Below are 24,697 nucleotides of genomic sequence, written 5' to 3'. Positions count from 1 at the left end.
TGCCAAAGTCGACCATTGTGGCGGCCATTTTGGGATTCTAACACGTCTGTCCTTAACACCCACTTTACGTCACCCCAATATCTCAGCTATTTTGCATCCAACCCAACTGATTTTTGAGTGTGGTTAGTGTCTATTATAGACTTGTCACATACCAATACTGAACTAAATTGGTTGTGAGCTGTTACATAAAGGACATTATCTGAAGTCAACGTTAAGGAAAGGACAAACAGATGGAAAACGAAAAAAAGACAGAAGACAAAACAACAAAACCAAATGACTTACATCAAAACCCGTGGACGAGGGACCACAGACAAACAGACGTAACACTTGGAACAATTTTCATAAAAATTTATCGCCCAGTTTACACTATCACCACCTGGTGTTTCAGATAGAATTCAGAAGATTTAAATGATCGTTAAAAGCATGATCGGTGGAGATATTGCCTGTGTTGCTCTGTTTATCTATGGTACGATAGTCAACCTCATTAAATGAACTTCAAATCTAGGCCTACCAACACCGATAAAATTCTAAATTACAGAAAAGCTGGTCAAAATGAATAACGAGATTTGTATACACCGTTTTTGAAGATTTTTTTTTTCATTTTATTATGACATTTTTTAACCATTACCTCCTCTTCACATACTGCGTAATAAGGGCTAAGCTAAACAGCGTTCCACCATTTCTAACAAGTTCAAATAAAAAGTTCATCCGCCAGATTTATGTGTCGCAAAGCTAGACCTTTTGAATAATGTGAGTTTTGTCGCCTCTTTATGTACACAAATATCCTCTGATTTCTACATTTTGAGTCACTTCAGTAAAAGTATCCACCACAAAGCTTTCGTCATCAGCTAGACTAGCTACCACTACGCTGCAGGACTCCCAAAGTGGCCGTAAATGTAGATCAAAAGTAAATAGCGTTTCAACCACAAGCATGCTCCCAAACAAAACGCGCCCTATCGGACCATGGAAGTTTCCTCGATGAAAGCACAAACCGCGATGGTTGCGTGGTTTCTAGCTTTTCCGAAGTTATCGTGCGCATGGTACCCTCCACGCAAACACATGGAAAAGTGGCACATCAAGTGACCGGTCAGCGTGTTTGACCCGCCGTTGATGGCTGAAAACAAGGCGGGAGGATGGGTGGTATTTTCTATTCAGGACATTCTAGGTGCTGGCTGGGCAGCATAAATGTACTGGAAAACCCTCTGATATGTATATAATGGAAAGGTGGTGTATTCAAATGACCGCACGCCAGCCAACATTGATTCAGTCCGCTCCGGGCAGCTGAAAGGATTTGTCGAAAAGTGGTCCCCGAGAAGAAAAGTGATTTCTGTGGAAGAAAAGATTTGTGAAATATCAGTGAAAGTGATTGCTAGCTGAGGATAGTTCTGTTCAGAATCAAGTGCTGAATCCAGCTGAAAAATGAAATCAAAATTTTTGGATAACATCAGAGCCAGGATGGGCTCTTGCGGAACAACGACGATCAAATATTTGTTGTTTGTCTTCAATCTTATATTTGCGGTAAGAGCACAATGCGTGAGAATGTACACTTGAATTTAAATCGGAACAGTTATTCATTGGCCTTTGCATGTCATCATGATATTGTATTAAAATTAAAAGAAATTTAAAACCTTGACTGTGTAAGAATGCAATTAACTGTATGCTAAACTGATGCCTATGTAAATTCTAAAGCTTATATTTGAATTGAATATGCCAGTTTGGAATGTTCGGTAAGTAAAAGAATAGTAGCCCATATAGCTGAACGGTAAACACGCAGATTTTCAGCAAGGCCATGGTGAAAGTTTGAGTTACTGAACAGGCTGGAAGCTTTTAGTGAAAAAATCCCTGATTTGCTATGCCCAAGAGTATATTTGTGTTTGCTACAAGCTACACAAATGCAAAAATGCCCAATTAGGTTGTTTAGTGAATAAAATATTGCTATTTTATATAGCCTAATCGAAAGAGCTCATTTTTCTGAGCATAACGTGATTTCATTGGATTCCAATACCTTTGTTTTGATGATTTAATTAACTAAACAGTTTTAATTTTCGTGGATAGAATGATAGTTCAATCGATAAAGTGACAGTTCGACCCGATCAAAAAAAAAATCCCCATACAAACTTTAAATGCATTTTAAAAATAGTTCCCGGACTTCAAAAATTATTAAATTTTTGATTTCGACTAATATTTGGGCGGATAATCCGATTATGAAATAATCCGGATACCCCTAAAGAACCCAATTGGTAACTCCCAGTCAATTGAACACCAAGCTGAAAAGCAGGACTTGTTCTAGTTATTCACATAATTACTTAAACGTCGACATAAATAGTAATATTTAGTTCATCGATATCTATCCGTCCATTACAATCATTAATGAAGGAAATATAATTCACTAAAATCTTCAATAACTTGGTTCTCGTTCTTGTTCCAATTCGTTCTAACGATGGTCGCAGTAGCTCATCAGCTTCGATCGCTTCGATCCTCCGCCCACAGGTCTGCATCAGTTTTCGCTGTAGTAGTTCGAACGCATTGTTCACTCGTCGACATGCAAAAAATTTATGCTGCGTTGTTTCTACGTGTGTTCCACAATGCGTACAATCTTCTCCATCTGAACGTCTCATCCTGAACAGCAGTCGGCGATGTGGAGTTTTTTGGTTTATCCACATGTACAGTGTGCTCCGATGGGACGAAGGTAGGTCACGGATGAAAACGTTCTTCCATATCCGAACCCAATTGGGTTTTTTAATTTTGAAAAATGTATAGATTTTTTTATTTTATACGAAAGAACACCTTTTTCTGAGCCACTTTAATTTTTTTCAGATTTTTAGGACTTTATTTTGGTACCTAAAATCAATTTCAAAGAGAATTTTTGAAATCACCTTTTGACAGCTGGGCAACTGTTTGACAGCTTCGCCCAGTACAAACTGGGACGAGGGGTGATTCGACAAATCGCTCCCATACAAACTTCAAATTGATTTTTAAATAGGTTCCCGGGCACCAAAATTCATGAAAATTTGGATTTCGGCTCAGTTTGGCATGCAGATTCATAATATGGAATTATCTCAACACCGTTAAAGAAGCCAATTAGCGTTTGGATTTTCTGTCTCCACTTTCGGTCTGTCTGGGCTACTGGCGACAGCAGCTCGAGCATCTCCCACAACAGCCAATCTCGTACTGAACAATAGAAAACACATGGATCTGCTTATTCCCATAACTATTTTTCATTAGGCAGTGGAGTTTCAACTAAGAACGTTCTAAATTCTTCAGGAACATGGAAACAAAATTTAGAATTTTTCATCCCCCAAGCGTAAACAAAACAACCACCAGCGCAGTCTGTCGGCCTACACTGGAAGCTCGCCCCCGTTTACTAGTTCAAATTAAGATTACAAATGGTTCAACTTAAGGACAAACGTCTTTAAATCCCGGTTCAACAGTGCATCAAAACTTCAGACGCACAAATCTCAAGAAGCAAGCTTCAAACAACAATGCATTTTATTATTCTGTTCTTGCTCACTTGTAATAAGCTTAAAATAAGAATCTCAGGTGCGCTGGTTTTGTTTACAAAGAGATTTGTGCCCTCAAAATCTTGAGTAGGTGCTAAAGTCGGCTATTGTAGCGGCCATATCGGGATTCTAACAAGTCTGTCCTTAAGATAACATTCTCCAAGTAAGAATTCCTTAAATTTGATAATTTTATGACAAATAATGCGGAATATTATTCGGTTGGTCAATTCTACGATAAATAAGCTTTCATTTGACGTGTTCACATATTGCGTGTGATACAATGCATGAGCTGTACGAGTGCACCGAAAATGTGCTTTCTCTGGGGAGAAATGGGGTGAAATCACAGTGATTTTTCAATTGCCTGTTTTCCATGACAAAAACGTTTTTTTCAATGCTTTTAAAGCCCATGTTATCAGGTTATATTACGGAAAGCTGTTAACATCTTTTTGGGACAATATTTGCCTAAAAAGTACGTCGTTTTAATGAATTTCGAAATGGTTCAAATTAAGATTATAATTTGACTATTTAATTCAAAGTTTGATTTCTTACCCTACAAAGGTTCTTTCTTGCAAAATTTCATCAGTTAAACGTGCGTAAATGAATTTTGTACAGCAACTTATACAGCATGCCAGTACTATAACTTTTGAAAACGATAAAATAAATGGATGAAATTTTGAACACAAACCATTCAAAGCTCATTGCGTGTATCGACCAAAGTAAAAATAAAAAATGCAATATCAACAACATTACAGTCAAAACAATTACTGTAACTAATCGAAGTTTTATACCTATAGTCAGTAATTAGTGCACATCCCTTATTATTCTGATTGTTTTAATGAAAGAACTTCTCCAACAGTCTACATACATACATAAATTACTAGCTCTTGCAACTATGTCCTGCAAACTGGCAGATACATGCAAAAGTTATTATTACAAATCCGTACATCGTATTACTATAACAACAAAATTACGAAACTACTCATTAATATCAATAAATGTTTAGTTTTCGAACCATTTGATCAAAATTTCATTCAATTTGGTTCACTGGTCTCCGAGATATGACAGCTCAAAAAATAGTTGTCTAAAAAATAGTGTTTTACAAGAACGGTTCTAGCTTCGCGAAAGATTAACCAATCTAGCTCAAATGTGTACCAATGATGCATTGCACATATATTAGGTTGACAAACAGTCAAAATTTGAGAATTTTTGATGCATAGTTAGAGAGAAAAAATGTCCTATCCCAAACATTTTGGCAACCCCCTGTAATTCCGAAAATGAGCTACGAAAGCGATTCACTTTCAAAATTGGTCTAATATTTCCATCCCTATACTGATTACTTTGAAATAATCATTGAAAAGAATACTTTTTGCGGTAATAAAGAAGACTTGTAACTCCACAAAAACTGCCCTTGATCGCATAGTCGACGTAGCATTCATAAGCTAATATCTATCACATGCATATAATTGTGACCAGTTTTATGCAATGGAGCACAAAATCTAACCACTAACTAGATTCTTCTTCTTCTTTGTGGCTCTACGTCCCCACTGGGACTTGGTCTGCCTCGCTTCAACTTAGTCACTTCCACAGTTATTAATTGAAGGGCTTTCTTTGCCTGCCATTGCATGAATTTGTATATTATATACACACTTAGTCACTTCCACAGTTACACTATGCCCAAGGAGTCGAGAAAATTTTCTCGACCGGAAGGGGAATCAAACCCGCCGTCTCCGGATTGGCGATCCATAGCCTTAACCACTTGGCTAACTGGAGACCCACAAGCTAGATGTCAACGTGAAAAAATCCTAAACTTTCCATTGTTCATTGTTGAAATTTCAAAAGTGTGTTGAAAACTACAGTGGCGCTTACGTCAACTATGCGAACATAGACAGTAAATAAAGTATACCTTGCAAATTTGGTGCTCATGACGGAAAGCTTACGTGTAGGGGAACAAAGCCCAAAATGCCAAGATGGGGTAAAATGGCCCAACTCATAAAATCATTCCTGAATGGGACTAGATCATTGCTATAGGTGAATAGTGTCAAGATATGTTTGCATCAAACATTCTTCTAGAAGCTAGGCCACCAAACCCACGAAAAATCCTTTGATTTCCCAATGAAAATTGGCAACTTCCGGTTTTTCGTGCTTGCAATTAAGGTTTTCTGGTGATTTTATTACCAGCCAAGTGTTTCCAACGAGATTGAGGCACACATGGAGACGCATGGTTGTTGATGTCTAAGCTTTCCATGTTAGGGGTTATTCAAATATTACGATCATCGTTTTGCGGGGAGGGGGGTAACACTCCATTTATTGAGTATACGAAAAAAGCGGGACAGAGGGGGGAAAAGGAGTCGGAAATGCCCGAAACTGATGGACGTAATTTTTGAATGTTTTCATGAAGTGGCATCTTACCCCATGGCAGATGGTCGTTTTGCGCCACTTCCGTTTTACGAATCAGTTTTTAAAATCGCTGAAAATCGATGAAAATGCAATAGTTTTGTGAATATTTTTGCTGAAGTATCGAGCAAATATTGTCTAGTTTCTGTTACTACTTTGGAAGCCTAACAAATGAGGCTAATTATCATTGAAAGCGGAAACAGCAGACCCGCCTCTTTCGGGAGAAAAAGCGCCGCCTGGAAGAAGCGGAGTGTGAAGAAATGGAACTGCTGTGCCGTTCCCAAGAAACACGGAAGTTCTATCAGAAGCTCAACGCATCCCGCAACGGCTTCGTGCCGCGAGCCGAAATCTGCAGGGATAAAGACGGAGGCCTCTTGACGGACGGACGTGAGGTGATCGAAAGGTGGAAGCAGCACTTCGATCAGCACCTGAACGGCGTGGAGAACGTAGGCGCGGGAGCCCACGGCAACGGAAGAAACGACGACGCCAGTACAGCGGAGGACGGAAACGAACCAACTCCCACGCTGAGGGAAGTTAAGGATGCCATTCACCAGCTCAAAACCAACAAAGCAGCTGGTAAGGATGGTATCGCAGCTGAACTCATCAAGATGGGCCCAGAAAAGTTGGCCACCTGTTTGCATCGGCTGATAGTCAGGATCTGGGAAACCGAACAGCTACCGGAGGAGTGGAAGGAAGGGGTAATCTGCCCCATTCACAAGAAAGGCGACCATTTGGAATGTGAGAACTTCAGGGCGATCACTATTTTGAATGCTGCCTACAAAGTGCTATCCCAGATCATCTTCCGTCGCCTGTCACCTAAAACAAATGAGTTCGTGGGAAGTTATCAAGCCGGCTTCATCGACGGCCGGTCGACAACGGACCAGATCTTTACCGTACGGCAAATCCTCCAGAAATGCCGTGAATACCAGGTCCCAACGCATCACCTGTTCATCGACTTCAAAGCGGCATACGACAGTATCGACCGCGCAGAGCTAAGGAGAATCATGGACGAAAACGGCTTTCCTGGGAAGCTGACTAGACTGATTAAAGCAACGATGGACGGTGTGCAAAACTGCGTAAGGGTTTCGGGTGAACTATCCAGTTCATTTGAATCTCGCCGGGGACTGAGACAAGGTGATGGACTCTCATGCCTACTCTTCAACATCGCTCTGGAAGGTGTGATGCGACGAGCCGGGCTCAACAGCCGAGGAACGATTTTCACAAAATCCGGTCAATTTGTGTGCTTTGCGGACGACATGGACATTATTGCAAGAACATTTGGAACGGTGGCAGAGCTGTACACCCGCCTGAAACGCGAAGCAGCAAAGGTCGGACTGGTGGTGAATGCCTCAAAAACAAAGTACATGCTGGTAGGCGGAACCGAAAACGACCGGATCCGTCTGGGTAGTAATGTTACGATAGACGGGGATACTTTCGAGGTGGTGGAGGAATTATTCTACCTCGGATCCTTACTGACGGCTGACAACAACGTGAGCCGTGAAATTCGGAGGCGCATCATCAGCGGAAGTCGGGCCTACTACGGGCTCCAGAAGAAACTGCGGTCGAAAAAGATTCACCCACGCACCAAATGCACCATGTACAAAACGCTAATAAGACCGGTAATCCTCTACGGGCACGAGACATGGACCATGCTCGAGGAGGACCTGCAAGCACTCGGAGTTTTAGAGCGACGCGTGCTAAGGACGATCTTCGGCGGTGTGCAGGAGAACGGTGTGTGGCGGAGAAGAATGAACCACGAGCTCGCTGCACTTAACGGCGAACCCAGCATCCAGAAGGTGGCCAAAGCCGGAAGGATACGGTGGGCAGGGCATGTTGCAAGAATGCCGGACAACAACCCTGCAAAACTGGTGTTTGCAACTGATCCGGTTGGCACAAGAAGGCGTGGTGCGCAGAGAGCACGATGGGCGGACCAGGTGGAACGCGACTTGGCGAGCATTGGGCGCGACCGAGGATGGAGAGCGGCAGCCACGAACCGTGTATTATGGAGAAATATTGTTGATTCAGTTTTATCTTGAATTTGATGTAATACTAAATAAATGAAATGAATCATTGAAAACGATGAAAGTTTGAAAAATGGCATTTTGCCCCACTTGACCCTACCCACATTTGGAAGATTTTTTTTTGAGCAAATGGCAGAAGAAATCTGCAATTCCAAGGGGACGGCATCCTTTTTTTTCTCTATGGAGTTTGACAGGTTGGATTGTGCCTCCTTACGTGGAGCATAAATTTATACTCCAGCCAAAATGTTCACCAACACAATTGTGAAAGTGGAATGTTTACCTTTTTACGAGGGATATCGGGTCAAAACGCTTATTTCAGATCAGATCTCATAAATTTGTTGAGTATGAAAAATAGGAATAAATTAATAATTTTGAATTTGAGGGTGTCAGAATTTAAATCAAGTTTCTATAGAGTACTAATTCTTTGTAAAAAGACACACACCACTTCTTTTCACAAATTGTCTTTGACAAGGTGCGTTTTTCTTCATTTGCTCCCGCAGCTTTATTGAGTGAATATTAGTATTGGTGAGCTCTGGTTGTGCACGATAAGCGGCAACAAAATCAGATCAGCGTAGCAGCCCCGTGTGCAATTCCTTTTTTTTATGCTTGAATTTTCCTCATTAACTTCACATTTTCGGAGACACATTAGTTTTCTGCTCCTATAATTTCGTTTTTTGTGGTAAAACTTTTTGCACATAAAATATTCACTTAGTAACCACCACAGACTCATATTTTATCAAGAATATGTACTATTTTCGTGATGGTGATGAAATACATTGGTATGTTTTGCTTTTCCCGCACTGGCGTATGAATATTGTGTTTTTCTAGCAAAAATTAACATTGTGGCTAATTGTTGATCTTTTTCTTGCTTTGAAAACCTCTATTAGTGTGGCCCACTTGGTTGGAAGGCGTTCTTATAGCTGTTATCAGAAGCTGGTGTTTTATTCACAGTTCTATAAAATTGACCTGAAATGACTACATAATACGTAATCACATTATTTGTATGGAACAATATTGAATAGTAACTGTTAGACCGTCATGGATAAACAGATGGTATCTGTTAAGGCTCTTCATGTATTTCAGTTCTTCTACGCAAAACACATACTGTTGATACACTATCTAACGTGATTGTTATGGAGAGTAAGATATGTTTACTGTAACTGAAAAACCGTAATCGCTGGGATTAAATAGAAATGCGTCTGGGTGTGTCCTCAAAAGTAATTCCGGGAGTTTACCAAAAGTGATTACATCAGAAGATCCTATAAACATCCAACAAAGAATTTTACGAAGAATTCTTCAAGATTTCTTTTGTCCTGGGAGTTTTTGTTTTTGCAGTTTTCTGAGTGCGACCTGTTTTGTAAGATATAGCGTATATTGTTTGGCACGAAAAAAAAATGAAACGCAGTCATAGTAAGCATGCTTCAGTATATAAAATATAATAAGTGATCAATAAATAGCTTGACTTATGTTATGGTTTTCCAGAATTATATTCGATAAAGAATTCTAAATAATTGTGCACCGACATTTAAAAAAAGCATGACTGTCATTTGAAATTTCACTTCCTTACAAAACAATGAAGGAGTAGTAATTAAGGAAATGCAGTTGAGCCCTTTTGAAGTATCGGTGCCTAATTCAATGCACAGAGAAAAATTTCTACTCAGTGACTGAGTTGGTCTCACTCAGAAATCGAAAAATCCTTTGTATTCTTACTCAGTTTCAGCTAAAAGTGGGACAACCAATTACCAATGGGTTGTCCCACTTTTAACGGAAACTGAGTAAGAAACAAAGGATTTTTCGATTTCTGAGTAAGACCAACCTGCGAAAATTTTTAGTTAAAAAATAAATAATAATAATAATAATAGTAAGACCAACTCAGTCACTGAGTAGAAAATTTTCTTGGTGTGTGTTCTCTTCAATGAAAAGAAGGTTGCATAATGAAAATTGAAAGGAAAGTCTAACTTCATGCCTGCCACACGATACACTCATGCAAAATGGTACTTGGTAGAGGAAACTTGTGGAAGTGCTCCTGGGATTACGTACAAAAGGCTGAATTACGGAAGGCTGTAAAAACAAAATGCTGAAACATGAAAGGTTGAAATTACAGAAGGCTGAATGCATCAAAAGGCTGAAATAACATAAGGCTGAAATAGTGATTCGACTAGTTTTCAAACTCACCAGCCTAAAAGCCAACCTCAACACTAACAACTCAGACAAACAGATCACTCAAATTGGGAATAATAACATACATTCATTGATTTTATGATCTATTTGCTTTTGCTATTGCTTGTTGGTCGATTACCCGGCCGTGGTACTCGCATTAGTTTAGCTTGAGCTTGACGATTGATCGTCCTACCAGCGGCCTCAAGGTTGCGATTTTTTCGGCAATCAAGTCCACAGACTGTGAACGAACCTCGGTACCCCCTTGGACACACAAAACTCAATGGTTTTCTTCGGTACTTTCAGGTCTTGAAGCAAGTCTATGGTGCTACCGTCCCTAGTTCTAAGCCATTTTGGGGGAACATGCTTCAATAATTATGTTCTGAATCGGAAAGTTTTGCGTCTGACCATGATGCTATGCATTTTTGAACGCATACATTACTAAGACAGTATGTTTTCAAAAAAAATAGCATATATTTCAAAAAGGAAAAATCTCTAATTATATTGTTTTAGTAGCCGTAATTACAACAATACCCAAAACAACGTGACTCGAAAGAATAGCTTGTGTTTAAAGAAAGATAAATTAACTATATGAATATTATCAGCTCCCTTTTGTGTTCGTTGGTATACACCATCAGCCTTTTCACTATAAGCTCAGTTTCGAAATTAGGGCCCATGCTGAGGGTTACGCGAACGATTCGCGTTCGGATCAAGAACTTTTTATTGTGAAATTTTTCTTGACTCCCTTTGGCATTGAGTATCTTTGTGCATGTTACACGATATGCCAAAGTCCGATCTCAGTTTGGGCGTTACTCCAAGAAAAGGAAGAAGTGCTACAACTAATATATGCATTTTCGTATTTTCAGCCTTTTCAATTTTCAGCCTCCTGTATTTTCAGCCTTATGTTACACTTTCTTGATTTCATCCTTTCGTATTCAGTCTTTTGAACATTCAGCCTTTTGAAATTCAGCCTTATGTTACAATCTCGCTCCTGAAACACTAATCTGAGAAGCAGGCTTTGCCCAAGTAATGACGTTAGCCAAGAAAAAGTATAGGATTGTTCATTCGCAGCTAATTCAGTGTTCTTTGCTTCAATAATCTCTTGACCTGTAATAGCTGGTGTGGAGATTTTGTTCGTAGATGTGGGAAGGACATCTGTATTGGTTTGAAGTTGTGAAAAAACTGCTTTGAAATGCTTCGATATTTTTAAACATTTCATGTTTTTCCCGCGCTATGGTTGCGAATGTATTATTTTAGTAGCCTGAGATAAATGCTTTTGATGGTGTTGGATATATTTTGCGAAAATTTAGGATAAATTTCGAAATTTTCATATTTTGTTTGATGCGAAGCTTTTGAGTTAGAAGTTGTGACTGGTTTTTGTTCTACAGCGATCAACGGTGCATTTGGGTAAGGTCGTTAGTACCAAGAGAACTAGGCCAAATGGACATTAGGCAATATGGTCACTAACCCATAATTATTACCTACTAAGTAATGTTGTACTTGTTATGTTGCTTCAACTGCTAGCTTCTGAAATGTTTTTCTCTTTTAGAAAAGGTTGGTCTTCTCAATTACCCACAATGTTATTTGGCTCTCGATCTGCTTCGTCAGACAGTTTTCTTTCTTATATTGAAGGTAGATCTTTTTAGCGGAACTTCTGTCCGTGTAGCATGTGACGATCAAAATGTTTACCCTGTAGAGGATTTGTCCTTTTGTTATCCTCCTGTTCTTTCAAATTACACAGTTTAAAATGTGGATAGCGACCAAACTGCATACTTCATTTGAGATTTTGTCTTCTTTCAAAAATAGTTTTTTCTTTCGAGTTTGCGGTTGAATTGACGCTAACCCTAGGGTTAGCTATTAGGTAGTGCCCGTTCTTTCTAACATCGATTTACCCAATGATTCTGCCTAATATCAAATCATCTTAATACCAATCAGCCTAATATACGCTCGGCCTTTGTTTTGTATTCCGGCATAGTATACCCTGGATACATAGTAAAATAATATTGTGATTCATTTGTTTTGGTATGTAATTGAGTGCAATCAATAAATGTCCTAGTTTGCCGCCGCTCAAAGTTTTGTATGTTTGAACTGATACTATCAATTATAAATGAACCATGTCTATGACATATATTGGTCCTGCATTACATCCGCTTGTTGACCAACAGAGTTCATACGCACTTCACATCCATTAGGAACAATCGCACACCTTGGGTGACACCATTCACAAACCATGTAATGTTTGAATCCTTTATTACAACCACCCCCATCCACAGGCCTAATGACGGCGGCGGTCACTTTCTCCGGCAGGCAGCTACCTATGTGTATACTGAGCTTCTGGCGTGTAGCTATTGATAACTTTCACGACAACTAGTTCAATGGCTTTTGCCGCATTTGTATGATTACCTTTCTTTGGTCACCCGGCTCCACCGCACGGTTCGAGCAATAATTACATGTCAAGATAAGCATCGTGCTCCTATTTCTAAAGGTGGCAATGTCCTTCACAGAAGAAAACTAATGATTGTATGATGGGACATTAGTTGCTTACTGGTATTGGGCACCAGTTGATGGTGTATTTCAGCGATATGTAGAATAGGACAGTAACCGTTTGTAGGTTGTTTACAACTGTAAGATTTTCCATCGATTAGTCCAACAGATGATTCATCTCTTATGTCCTCCGGTATTTGGCGTAGCTTTCCAACTGGGATAAAGCCTGCTTCTCAGCTAAGTGTTCTATTACAGTTATGAGTTTTAGAACTTTCTCTACCAATGGTAATTTTGGAAGTGTATATCGTGTGACATACACGAAGACAATCTACGCCCAAAGAAGTCAAGGAAGTTTCCTTTTGCGAAAATTTCCTGAATGGGGGAATCGAACCCTTCATCTACAGCATGGTCTTGCTTAATACATGCTAGCTTTGTCTATATGATCCCTTAGTATCTCCAATTATATCATTAGAACATCCTACAAAAAATGGATGGCTCAGGACGTTGTTGGCTATTTGTCCTTTTTGCTGTGCCTGGAACTTTATCATATCATTATGTTTAGTTGGAAAAGTTTTTAGGCATACTTTAAGTTCAACAGATTTTAGAAATAATCCATTCCGAAAATACTTTAAACTTCCGTTTATAACACCCTACTTACAACTGAACTAGTTAGCAGTAACAACAGGAAGAGTAATAAACTTCAATTTAAATAAAAATACAGAAGTATTTTTTCAATAATCCTTTAGAAATTTCTCTAACAACTCTGCACAACTAGTCGCGTTCGGTAATTTTAACCGAAAGCTCAACTTCTGAGCGTTCGGTAAAAAATGCTACATTTTTTAGAAGTGTGTCTTTACTTTTACTCGATTCTTTAAACTCACTCAATTTTACTTGATTTTTTTTTTATCTATATTAACGAGATTTTTAGCCCTAGGCTAGTTCATCTCGGGACCCACGCTTTACTTCCCTTCCGAAGGAAGAGAAGACAGAGCGTTCATGATTAACAAAAATTTTAATCATGATTAATCATTGATGATTAAAATTCCAATTTTGGTGATTATTGATTATGATTAATGATTAATTTGATTTTCAGGATGATTAAAGATTATGATTAATGATTAAAATTGGTTTTATCTGTGATTATTGATTATGATTAATGATTAAAAATGGCTCATTGATTAAAAATCATGATTAATCATGATTTATTAATCACAAAAAACTGGAATGATTCAAATATTTTTATTGTTTAACATGATGACTTTTTGAAAAAAGTCATCATTAATTCTATTATTTAGAACAGCATTTGAACCAATTTAAATTGGATAATAAATTTTATATGATGAATCATTTTTGGTGATGAATGATTAATGATTGATTAATGTTTTTTCTTATGATTATGATTACTGATTAATGATTAGATTGCAAAAACAGTGTGATTAAGATTAATGATTAATGATTAAATGAGATTTTTTGGTGATTATGATTAATGATTTTGATTAATCTTAATCATTAATCATTAATCATGATTAAATTTATGATTAATCATTAACGCTCTGGGAAGAACCCACATTTTGTGAGTTTGTCGGGAAAGGGATTCGATCCCAGGTCCTCGGCGTGATAGTCAAGTGTTCTAACCATCACACTAGGTCCGCTCCGCGATTTCACTTGATTCTTTTATTGTACGAGTATTTTTATTTTGCTATAACTTGATTGATTTTGAGCAAATTCACGTTAAAATTTGTAAGGTACACCGGGGAAAGTTGAAACGGGTGAAGCAAGATGAAACACGAAGTTTTGAAATAGTTTTCAATATAATTTGGAAGTTTATCCTTCGCTACAAGATTGTTTGTATCAAAAACTATGTGTTACGGTGATCGAACTGTTTATCATCATTGGAAAACATCATGTTAACCCGCTGTTTGCCCCGGTGTACCTTACACAAGAAGACATGATCAGTAATCGAGAAAAAATAAATAAAAAGAATCGGGTGTTTTTTTTTTTTTTTTTCCTTCTAAACCATAGGGGGATAATCTGCTCAACAGACACCCTAACAGAAGGTTAGGGTAGTGTAGGTCTGACAGGCCGTCTTCTACAACAAAAGTAAAATCCAGGACTACTCTCTCCTCGTACCCACTAAACCATTCCTATGGTCGCCAAACCCTACGTCTCTCCGGAACCACCAAGAAGGTATTGCTTCAGAGAGGGGCTAGTGCACATCGCACCCACAAGGTTAGCTGCGTAGCCTGCAGCAACGAACATCGATGACTCGCTTTGGAGAGTCCATCACGGTAGCATGCTGGCGCTTAGCCAGTTTCCCGAGTGGTCCTCGCCACTCCCTTTGTCCTCGGAAGGCGGGCAGAGTCAACCCCGCCCGCGCCCTACTGCTGAGCGGACATCAAGAACTGATGCCCACATGCAACCCGATCTGACCTGCCCGCAAAGGAAGGGTATCACTACCCTTCAGGCCCTATCAGATGCATCCGTAGGTTGCTGACGGCAGGGTCTCCACCTGCCCCGACCCTTGCCGGGGACCCCTTTCCAACCGCGGGCTTGGATCCAACCCAGTAGACCGACGCCACGACAGCACCGCTACCGGGACTTCCTCTCCGCGGCCACTTAATCGTTGTAAGGGTCGATCTCGACCGCAGGGCACCGGTATGACCTACGAAGCCGACTCCGAACCCCTGGACCACCTCTTGTACTGCATCTGGACTAGCCATTCTCCGAGTCCACGCGCCACCTCCTCTGTAGCTCCCAGACGATGTGGGTAATAGCCGTTGAAACGGCGTTCCAGCCAAACTCATCCCTACACATCCTCTGGACCAAGTTGTCCGGAGTTGTGTCCTCCCCGCATGTGGCAAGCATGCGGTCACGCATTGTGCGAAAACGCGGGCACACGAACAAAACGTGTTCCGCCGTTTCCTCTAAACCATTGCACACTGGGCATTCGGGAGAATCCGCATGCCCGAAACGGTGTAGATACTGTCGGAAGCAACCATGACCTGTAAGGACCTGTGTCAGGTGGAATGTAACTTCCCCATGGCGCCTATTAATCCAACTATCTACCCTCGGTATCAACCTATAGGTCCACCTTCCTTTGGTGGAACTGTCCCACGCGCGCTGCCATTTGACCATAGAGGCCATCCTGACAGTCCTGCGTATGCCTCTTGTGCCGCGCATTTCGAAGCACTCCATGTCCTCACTGATAAGAATGCTGATAGGCACCATACCAGTAATGACGCAGAGAGCGTCGTGTGACACGGTACGGTACGCGCTCGCAACCCTCAGGCACATAAGCCTGTAAGTACTTTCCAGCTTCCGTCGGTAGCATTTAGTACTTAGCGCGGTGCCCCACGCCGGGCCGCCATACCTAAGTATGGATGTAGCAACACTAGCCAGAAGCTTGCGCTTACTGGCGTACACCGCAGAGCTATTGGACATCATCCGGGACAGTGCCGCAATAGCTGTGGAGGCTCTTTTACAGGCATAATCGACGTGGCTACCGAAGGTAAGCTTATCGTCGATCATCACGCCCAAGTGTTTGACGGAGCGCTTTGACAGGATAGTACAGTCTCCTACACTGATCTCCGTCTGCTGCTCCGACTTCAGGTTGTTAACAACCGTCACCTCTGTCTTGTGGTGAGCCAGCTCCAGTTTCCTGGACCGCATCCACGCCTCCACAACCTTGATCGAGTGGTTGGTAGTCAACTTTACCTCCTCGATCGTTTCACCGTAGACTTCGAGCGTAATGTCGTCGGCAAATCCGACAATCACCACTCCCACTGGATACTCTAACCTCAACACCTCGTCGTACATGACATTCCATAACACCGGACCCAGGATGGAACCTTGCGGGACTCCTGAGGTTATGTGAAAGCACTTCCGACCCACCTCCGTGTCGTAGACTAGTACACGATTCTGAAAGTAACTTCCGAGAATCTTGTACAGGTACTCCGGTATCCCCAGACGCAAGAGCGCATCGGCAATAGCAGACCAGCTAGCGCTATTAAACGCATTCCTTACATCCAGAGTCACTACCGCGCAAAAGCGAATTCCCCTCCTCTTAGGCTCAAGTGCTTTCTCGGCGGTTTTTGTAACCGACAAGATAGCGTCTACGGTGGACCTCCCCTTCCGGAAGCCGTACTGGTTACTCGAAAGACCATTTTCGCCCTCGGTGAACCGCAACATTCTATTGAGGATGATCTTTTCGAGCACCTTCCCCGCCGTGTCAATCAAGCATATTGGTCTATATGCCGACGGGTCTCCGGGTGGTTTCCCCGCCTTTGGCAATAGTACCAGGCTCTGCCTCTTCCAAGCTTCTGGGAAAACTCCCTCGTCCAGGCATTTCTGCATAGCAGACCTGAACAACTCGGGAGCTTCTGCAATAGCTACTTTTAAGGCCAGGTTCGGAACTCCGTCCGGACCTGGGGCCTTACCTACGCTAAGGGACTTAGCTATCCCCGCAAGTTCCACATCGGTGACCCTTTCCTCATCGCCAGCCCCAGTCCCCGGCTGTCCTACGAAAGGAGGCCAAGGACTAGGATCATGACGCGGAAAAAGTCCTCCAATGATCCCCTCCAACATCTCTGGAGATTGCTCTGTAGGAGCCATCACACCTCTCGTCTTGGCCATAACGATCCTGTAGGCGTCACCCCACGGGTTCGTATTGGCACTTTGACAGAGACCCTCAAAGCAGGCCTTTTTGCTTGCTCTTATCTCGGTCTTAAGCGCGGCTTTTGCAGCGGCGAACACCACCCGCCGTTCGTTTCGCTCTTCCTCTGATCGTGCTCGCTGCATCCGCCGCCTAGCCCGTAGGCAGGCGTGGCGCAGGTCCGCAATCGCGTCGGTCCACCAGTAAGCCGGTGGCCTCCCATTTCTAGGGTGGACTCGCCTAGGCATGGTCGCATCACACGCACGTGAGAGCACCGCTACCAGCTCGTCGCCGTCTAAACCGATTAAGTTTCGCTCACGGCGGAGCGCCTCCCTAAATACCCCTTCGTCGAAGTATGATGTCTTCCACCTGCGAGGGCTTGGCCTTGGCCTAGCCGCCTCTTCTTCTATCCGCTGTCTGCTGTTATTGTAGTCGATACTGTAACGAACCGCCAGGTGGTCGCTGTGAGTGTAGCCATCATCTACTCTCCAGTTCGAACTACTTGTTAGGCCAGGACTACAAAAGGTCACGTCAATAATTGACTCCGCTCCGTTTCGACTAAAGGTACTCTTGGTACCGACATTAGCCAAGTCGACATCTAAGATGGCCAGTGTTTCTAGCAGGATCTGACCCCGCTGGTTCGTGAAACGGCTTCCCCATTCCACGGCCCAGGCATTAAAGTCGCCCGCTATTACCACCGGCCTTCGCCCTGTTAGCACGGTCGTTAAGCGGTCCAGCATTTGCGTGAACTGCTCGATCGGCCACCGCGGAGGCGCATAACAGCTACAGAAGAAGAAGACCCCGTTTACTTTGGCGACCACGAAGCCCTCATAGGTAGTAGACACCAACTCCTGAACGGGGTATTTACCCGTCGTCCATATCGCCGCCATTTTTCTGGTCCCATCCGCGACCCAGTTGCCGTTGCCGGCGGGTACTCGGTATGGGTCCGATATGATGGCGATATCCGTCTCCCACTCAGAAACTGCCTGACAAAGCAGTTGCTGAGCCGCATCACAGTGGTTCAGGTTCAGCTGCGTTACCTGCACTGTGATTTGTTGTTCACTGCGGCTTTCTTAAAGGCCGGGCACCCTGGACCACCCATCGCATGTCTGTTTTTCGAGGTTTTCCCGGTACAGATCATGCAGATGGGCGGACTCGTGCAGCTTTGGGCCTTATGACCTTCAGCGCCGCATCGCCTACACAGTTTGCGCCTGTCGGGGCCTTTGCAGTCCCACGACTTGTGTCCTGGTTCCAGACACCTGAAGCAAACCTCTGGTGGCTCGTGGAATGTCAGGTGACATACACACCAGCCCACCTTTATCCGCCCTACTTTAACGGACTTTTTAACGTCCGCCACAGGTAGCTGAACCAGAGCTATCTGTGTCCCTGCTGGCCCTTTCCGCAGCCTGACGGCTGTGGCGGCCACCTGAACATCGCACTGTTGCCGCAGTGCCGTGACGAGCTCTTCCGCTTCGGTGATCTCGTCTAGGTCTTTGACCTTCAGAGTCGCCTCATGCGTAAGAGCCCTCACCTCCACTCCATCACCAAGGACCTCTTCTGCCAGCCTCTTGTAGGCGGCGCCCTTGTGATCCTTCTCGCGCTTAAGCTCCAGGATCATTTCGCCCGTACGAGTACGTCTGATACTGCGTACGTCGGCTCCAAGACCCTCAAGCTTGGCGTCGCACCTCATCGCCTTCAAGACGTCCGAGTATTTCGACTGTTCGGTCTTGATGACGATAGCGTCACCTTTTTCGCGCCTGGCACCTGCCTTCCTACGCCTTGGTTTGGCGACCTGCACTTCTGCCTGCGGATTCCCCTTCTTCTTCCTCTTCCGCTCTACCTTTGTCCAAGGAGGGTCCTCTCCTTGGATCGCCCTGCTCTGTGGCTGCTGAGGGCCCACCATTGGTCGCAACCCCTTGTTCCCATCATACCGGGACGGGCCGGCCTTTTCAGGCCCACCCTTCCCAGCTTTCCGGGAACCCTGGCTGGGGTCCGACTTTCCGGCATAACCACCGGCTTTCGGGGTTATTATACGCCTGGCCTTGCGGGCACCGCCAGACAGCTCCTCACCTGACGGCTGCCTCGCCCGTTTCTGCGAATGCTTGTCACGTTTGTCACGAGCATTCGCTTCCACACTCTTCGGACTACCCGCGAAGGAGAAGGCCTCCGTTTGCGTAAGCTTAGACGCTTTCTCCTTTGCGGGTTCCGCCGCTGCCGCAGCCAGCAACGCGACCGCGTGCTCCTGCTTGGCCTCATGAACTGACGCTCTAAGCCGAAGCAAGGCCGTTTTCAGGTCCTTACTTATATTCGACTTAGTTGTCGCGAAGTCAATAATTTTGCCAAGCTGCCGCTCAGCTACCTCCAATGCGGGCCGTCCTTTTCCTGCTACTTGGCTGATGGCCCTCAGCAACCATGCTCCGTCCATAACCTCCGCCGGCTGGCTTGCCGTGGAATGGACAGGAGCTCCCACGCTTGAGCTGCGTAAGCAGCTTCCAGCACCTGACTCCTCGCTTCTCCTTGTTGGAGACCGCATCAACCCGCTTCTTGCGAAGGGGTTGATCGCACCACTACTACCTGTTGCACTTGATTTCGAAATTTGTTTACTCATATTTGATTCCCACGAGTCGCACGAGAAAGAATGTCCACCACGCCAGAGCTCTGCATTAACGCGGTAAGGGACAGCTTACTGTGGGGGGTGCCCAGGTGCCCCACAGGCTCCGTTAAAGATCGAGCATCTTTTTCGCCCCCTCGATCACTCATTCCTCGGCACGGGTCGCTTGACACCTTGAATTGGGGTTAGTAGTCCTATTCTTAGCCGGCAACTACGCGGCTGACTCGCAAGCGGGGGGGTGCGTCAGGCCCCAGGACATCCGTCCCTGCTGCCCCAAGAATCGGGTGTAGAATGATTTATTTGACGTCAACACTTTATGTTGTAAATCTCTTCTCTGTTTCAGGTATCGGGGCTGGTGCTTCTAATTGCCGGTATAATAGTGCTGCTCGATGTGAATGACTACCAACATTTCGTCGAGGACAAATTGATGGCGCCACCCGTCGTATTGATCGTGGTTGGAACCTTTGTCTTCCTGGTGGCCTCTCTCGGGTGCTACGGTGCCATAAAAGAGTCACCTAAGCTGCTGAATGCTTTTGCCGTTTTCCTTCTGATTGTGCTGCTCATAGAAGTTGCCGTCGCCATCGCAGCAGTGGCTTTCAAATCCGACCTGCAAAATGCCCTGCAGTCTCAGCTGGAGAAATCTATTTCCAGGCGCAACAAAGCAGACATGGTAGCGTGGAATAGTGTCCACAAGAAGATGATGTGCTGCGGAATCGACGGACCCAAGGACTGGTACGACAATAATAACAGAACCATGCCGGCTAGTTGTTGCAAGCCTGATTTAATTGACCCCGATACGAACGACTGCAAGAATGCTCCACCGCTCTTCATGGATCGTTACTATCAGGTAAGCGATGATTTGTTCGTCTAAATGCATGAGCAAGGTCATAACGTTATTATGTTTTCTTTTCATTCGCAGGAAGGGTGCTTGATGAAGTTAAAAGAGCATTTCGATAAGAATGCAGTAGTGCTGATTGCAGTGGGCTTCGTTATTGCGGCCTTCCAGCTGTTGGGCGTCATCTTTGCATGTTGGCTATCAGCAGCCATCAAACGAGACAAAAACTGAAATTGAAGTTAGATTTTTAATGATTTAATTTGTATCAAATCTGATTAGATTGTTAATTTTTAGAGCGAAAGTCATTAACCTTATTTAAAGTTATAAGCGATGCTACCGTTCTAATTTACATAACTGTCCAATATATAAATCCATCAAAGTGAGGCAGGTGTGAAACAAAATATCATTTACAAACAGGCGCCCAAATAAATTTAGCAAAATAACTTATATTATTAAACAATTCTTTCACTTGATATAAAAAGCTAAATATTGAAAGCTTGTATGGCATAGAATGATATATAAAGTTACCACGACAATTTTATTAGGGTAGAAACAGCGACAGTGATTCTTATTAGAAGCTGATTATTTACAAACGAAATAAATGAATTACTTGTTAATTATAATTCTGCCTCATTATAGTGCACAAATCAAATATCGATGAACTCTTAAATTTTCATTTATCCTGCATTCAGTCATAATAAATCTGTATATTTGAATAAACAAACACATAAAAGTGTTGTTCCTATAACAAATAAAAAAAATCTCATAAAGTAAACTGATAGTTTTCCATTCGCATTATTCACTTTGGCTTTTTTCAGTATTAGGTAGGGTAAACCGCCAATTGTTGCACACTCCATGCTTTTCTTATGAGATGTGCAACAATTGGCGAGTTTTTAAGGTGTGCAACAATTGGCGAGTTACCCTACGCATATTTTTCTTTCCCACTACTCTATAAAGCACTTTCACAATAATCATAAACGAATTGGATTATTCATAGAACGGCCATACTGACTCTTATTATAGGAACTTGAAGTTTCTTTTCCTAGGCATCGTAATTGCGAAATGCACAAACTTATTTCTATTCACATTCATGACGTCATAAATCAGTACCGAGGGTGTTGAACTATATGCATGTTGTACTGGTAGGTCAATTACCATCAAGCACGCATGTACCGATTTGTCGACGTTTCTTGTGCATGTATTATAGGTTACGTTTGAATGTTTCACCGTGCCCGAGCAGAAGGAAATAACAACAGCATAATAAAATGCGTTATTTTTGCAAAATAACTGAATAATATAATCAGTTGTTTTTATGTTATTGCCATAAAATATTATGTTATAAACTTGTCTGTCATAAGCGACAAAATAACAAATATCATAACAAAAAAATCTTCCTGGAAGACCAATTCAATAACATGTTTTGTTGGTTCAATAACAAGTCAATAATAATGAATATGGAAAATATTTTAATAACAAATTTTGAACTTAAAACGTTATTGATAATAATCCCAAAACAAAATAAGATTTCGTCTTATTTTTGGGTGCAAATCCAGATTATGCGGTTTAAAGAACCCGATTCCCAGAAAGCTTTATTTCAGAGCTCGTGGATGCTATTTTTGAAAAATTCGCGTCAAAATATTTTTGAAGTTCCTTCAGAAGATTACTCTGCGATTTGTGAATTTTTTCCACGAAAACTTTTAATAAGTTCCTTCTGGAATTCTCCCAATTGATCAAATATCTCCAAAAATGGCTCATTGGCGTTATTGGAATCGTGGCATTATATTCTTTTGGAAAAAGTTCGCTTGGATTTATCTCCGCTGATATATGTTTACTCTGTATCTGTATCGTAATTCAAACAAAAATGGAACAAATAAAAACAGATCATAATTGTCAAAGTTCTTATAACAAGCTTAGAAGTCGGCTCTGTTATAGTTAGGGTGTAATGCCACAAAAAAAAAGAAAGTGTAACTGATGAGAGAATATGCACAAGCTCCCCATCACAGATTGCTTCAAACAATGTAAATCTCGAATGATGTAGTTTTGATATCAAAACATGTTATTGTTGTGCTATTGATTATCAATTATTCGAACACTTTCAATGGTTCAATAATAACTAAACTTGTTTTACAACAAATCATATTATTCATATGCTATTCGATGAATGCATACCAATACCATGATCATAACAAAATAAGATTGTCCAACAAAAGATGTTATGGAGAAGCAATGTCTTGATAATATAATAATAACAAAACAAGATATAAAAACAGGTTATGTTATTTCACGGTTATTAATTTGCTATTCTCCTCTGCTCGGGTGGTGCCTGAGTGAGTTTTGTTTTTTGATTTTGATTGTTTTTCTCAGTGATGTTTGAAAATCAGATAAAAACGGTTTGCACGTATCAAACTACGTTTTTACGGTTACTTTCAAGAAAATTCTGATGTGTCGCAAGCTAGGTTTCACAAACATTCAAAAAGTAGCCATTCCCCAAGCGGAACCCGGAATATCCGGAAAAGCGGTCATTTTATTCAAAATTTCTTATTTTGCAAATCATAAAGTTCGATATGTTGCAAACTAGGTTCCAGAACTGCTCATAAATTAGTCAGTTCCCTGGGGCACCAAGTTTTCGGACCGGTTCAAAACTATTATGTACTTTGAAAAATCATGAAGTTTGATATCTCGCAAGCTAGGCTCTTAAAGTAGCTGCTTCCCTTTGGCACCAGCTATCCGGAACATCCGGACAAGAAACCAGAGTCGGAAATGTCTGGAAACGAGTTTAGATAGTTTGTTTTGCAAAATCCTGAAGTTTGATATGTTGCAGAACTGGTAAAAAATGGTAACATGTAACTGCCGGTGACGTCAACACGTCTATACAGTGGACGTCCGCACGTCCCTAACTAGCTCACCTCAATCTCCAATATCTCAGGGTCGGCTTTCTACCTGCTCAAAGGCCACACGAACGATAACGCAGCTGAAATAGACGAACACTATTGGGAAGACGCACATGCAGAGGGAACTTGTCCAGAATTAAGGAAATTAGCAATGCGATACATTTTAATACTTTTTTTATTTGATCATTCCAATGAACTTAAGGTTAGTGGGTTAGGGTTAATACATGTGTTGCCGCTGATCGCTGACGGTGGCGCCCATGGTGGACATACAAAAAGGAGCCATGGCTCCTGACGACATACCTTGTTCCTGTGACCGGACTTTGGGATACAAACCAGACAGGCGGCTGCCAGTTTTCGTTGTTTCGGCCAGGATGATCTCGGGCATGCAGAGGACGACACAACCACGTTGATCGAGGCCGGGTGCGCCAGCAGAGGAGTTCGCCCTGGCGGTTTCTCGAGATCTCGTCCGCAAAGCTTCGGGGGATGGCTGGATGGGCGACCACGATCCAATCGGGGCCGGGTGCGCCGGAAAGGGAGTTCGTCCCGGTGGTTTCGTGGGTGTTTCTTCCGGGAAGCTCCCGGGAACGACGGGTGGTTTGAGCAACGACCACGTGGAATTCGTTAGTGGTGTTTACAGTGTGCGACTATCCTTAACGACGTTCTGTTACTAACTGACTCATCTCCCAAACCAGCTCGTCCCTTCTCGAGTATCTCCTTTTTCGCTCTTTTCCTTCCCTCTCCTTCTCGTTTTCGCCCCGGATATGGAGTTGCCTATTCTGTTGCCCGAGGATCGTGGCCCAAAGGGCCCAAAATAGTGTTAGTAAATACACGCTCAACGTACTTCATGCAAAGTCTCACATTATATTTGCAATTAGTTGAGTCCATACAAGTGCGTCGGGCTCATTGTTACCTAAGACGGTAACAAACGTATCCAAAATTCCGAGAAACATGTTCCACTACAAACCCAGACAACCAGTAATCGTATAAGCTATTGCATAAGATCATCGCCTGCACTTTAACATCTTATGCAACATCTTATACGATCACTGTCTGGGAATCTTGGAATTTGGAATATCGCAAGCTAGTTTCGGAAGGGATATAATAGGTAGTAGTTCTATCTATTATGAAGGCTCTTGACCATAAATCCGGAACA

The 24,697-nt window shown here is 42.5% G+C and overlaps 1 protein-coding gene across 1 annotated transcript; it reads left to right on the top strand.

The window, feature by feature from the left end:
• The first annotated feature begins 687 nt into the window (after nucleotides 1–687).
• LOC109408918 (23 kDa integral membrane protein) lies at nucleotides 688–21,439 on the top strand. Its single transcript, XM_019682304.3, has 3 exons — nucleotides 688–1,518; nucleotides 20,162–20,665; nucleotides 20,738–21,439. The coding sequence occupies exons 1-3, from the start codon at nucleotides 1,420–1,422 to the stop codon at nucleotides 20,882–20,884; spliced, it is 750 nt and encodes a 249-aa protein (XP_019537849.2). The 5' UTR covers nucleotides 688–1,419; the 3' UTR covers nucleotides 20,885–21,439.
• Nucleotides 21,440–24,697: the final 3,258 nt, after the last annotated feature.

The sequence above is a fragment of the Aedes albopictus genome, chromosome 2 (assembly GCF_035046485.1).
Source record: "Aedes albopictus strain Foshan chromosome 2, AalbF5, whole genome shotgun sequence".
In the NCBI taxonomy this organism is placed as follows: Eukaryota; Metazoa; Arthropoda; class Insecta; order Diptera; family Culicidae; genus Aedes; species Aedes albopictus.
The sequence above is the reverse complement of the archived record's forward strand: the minus strand, read 5'-3'. Positions and strand labels throughout refer to the sequence as shown.

Bases quoted from the DNA above. Each gene is read 5' to 3' on its own strand.
- LOC109408918 (XM_019682304.3), top strand. From the start codon at position 1,420: ATGAAATCAAAATTTTTGGATAACATCAGAGCCAGGATGGGCTCTTGC. The intron at 1,519-20,161 runs GTAAGAGCACAA...TCTCTGTTTCAG, and splicing joins TCTTCAATCTTATATTTGCG to GTATCGGGGCTGGTGCTTCT. The intron at 20,666-20,737 runs GTAAGCGATGAT...TTTCATTCGCAG, and splicing joins TCATGGATCGTTACTATCAG to GAAGGGTGCTTGATGAAGTT.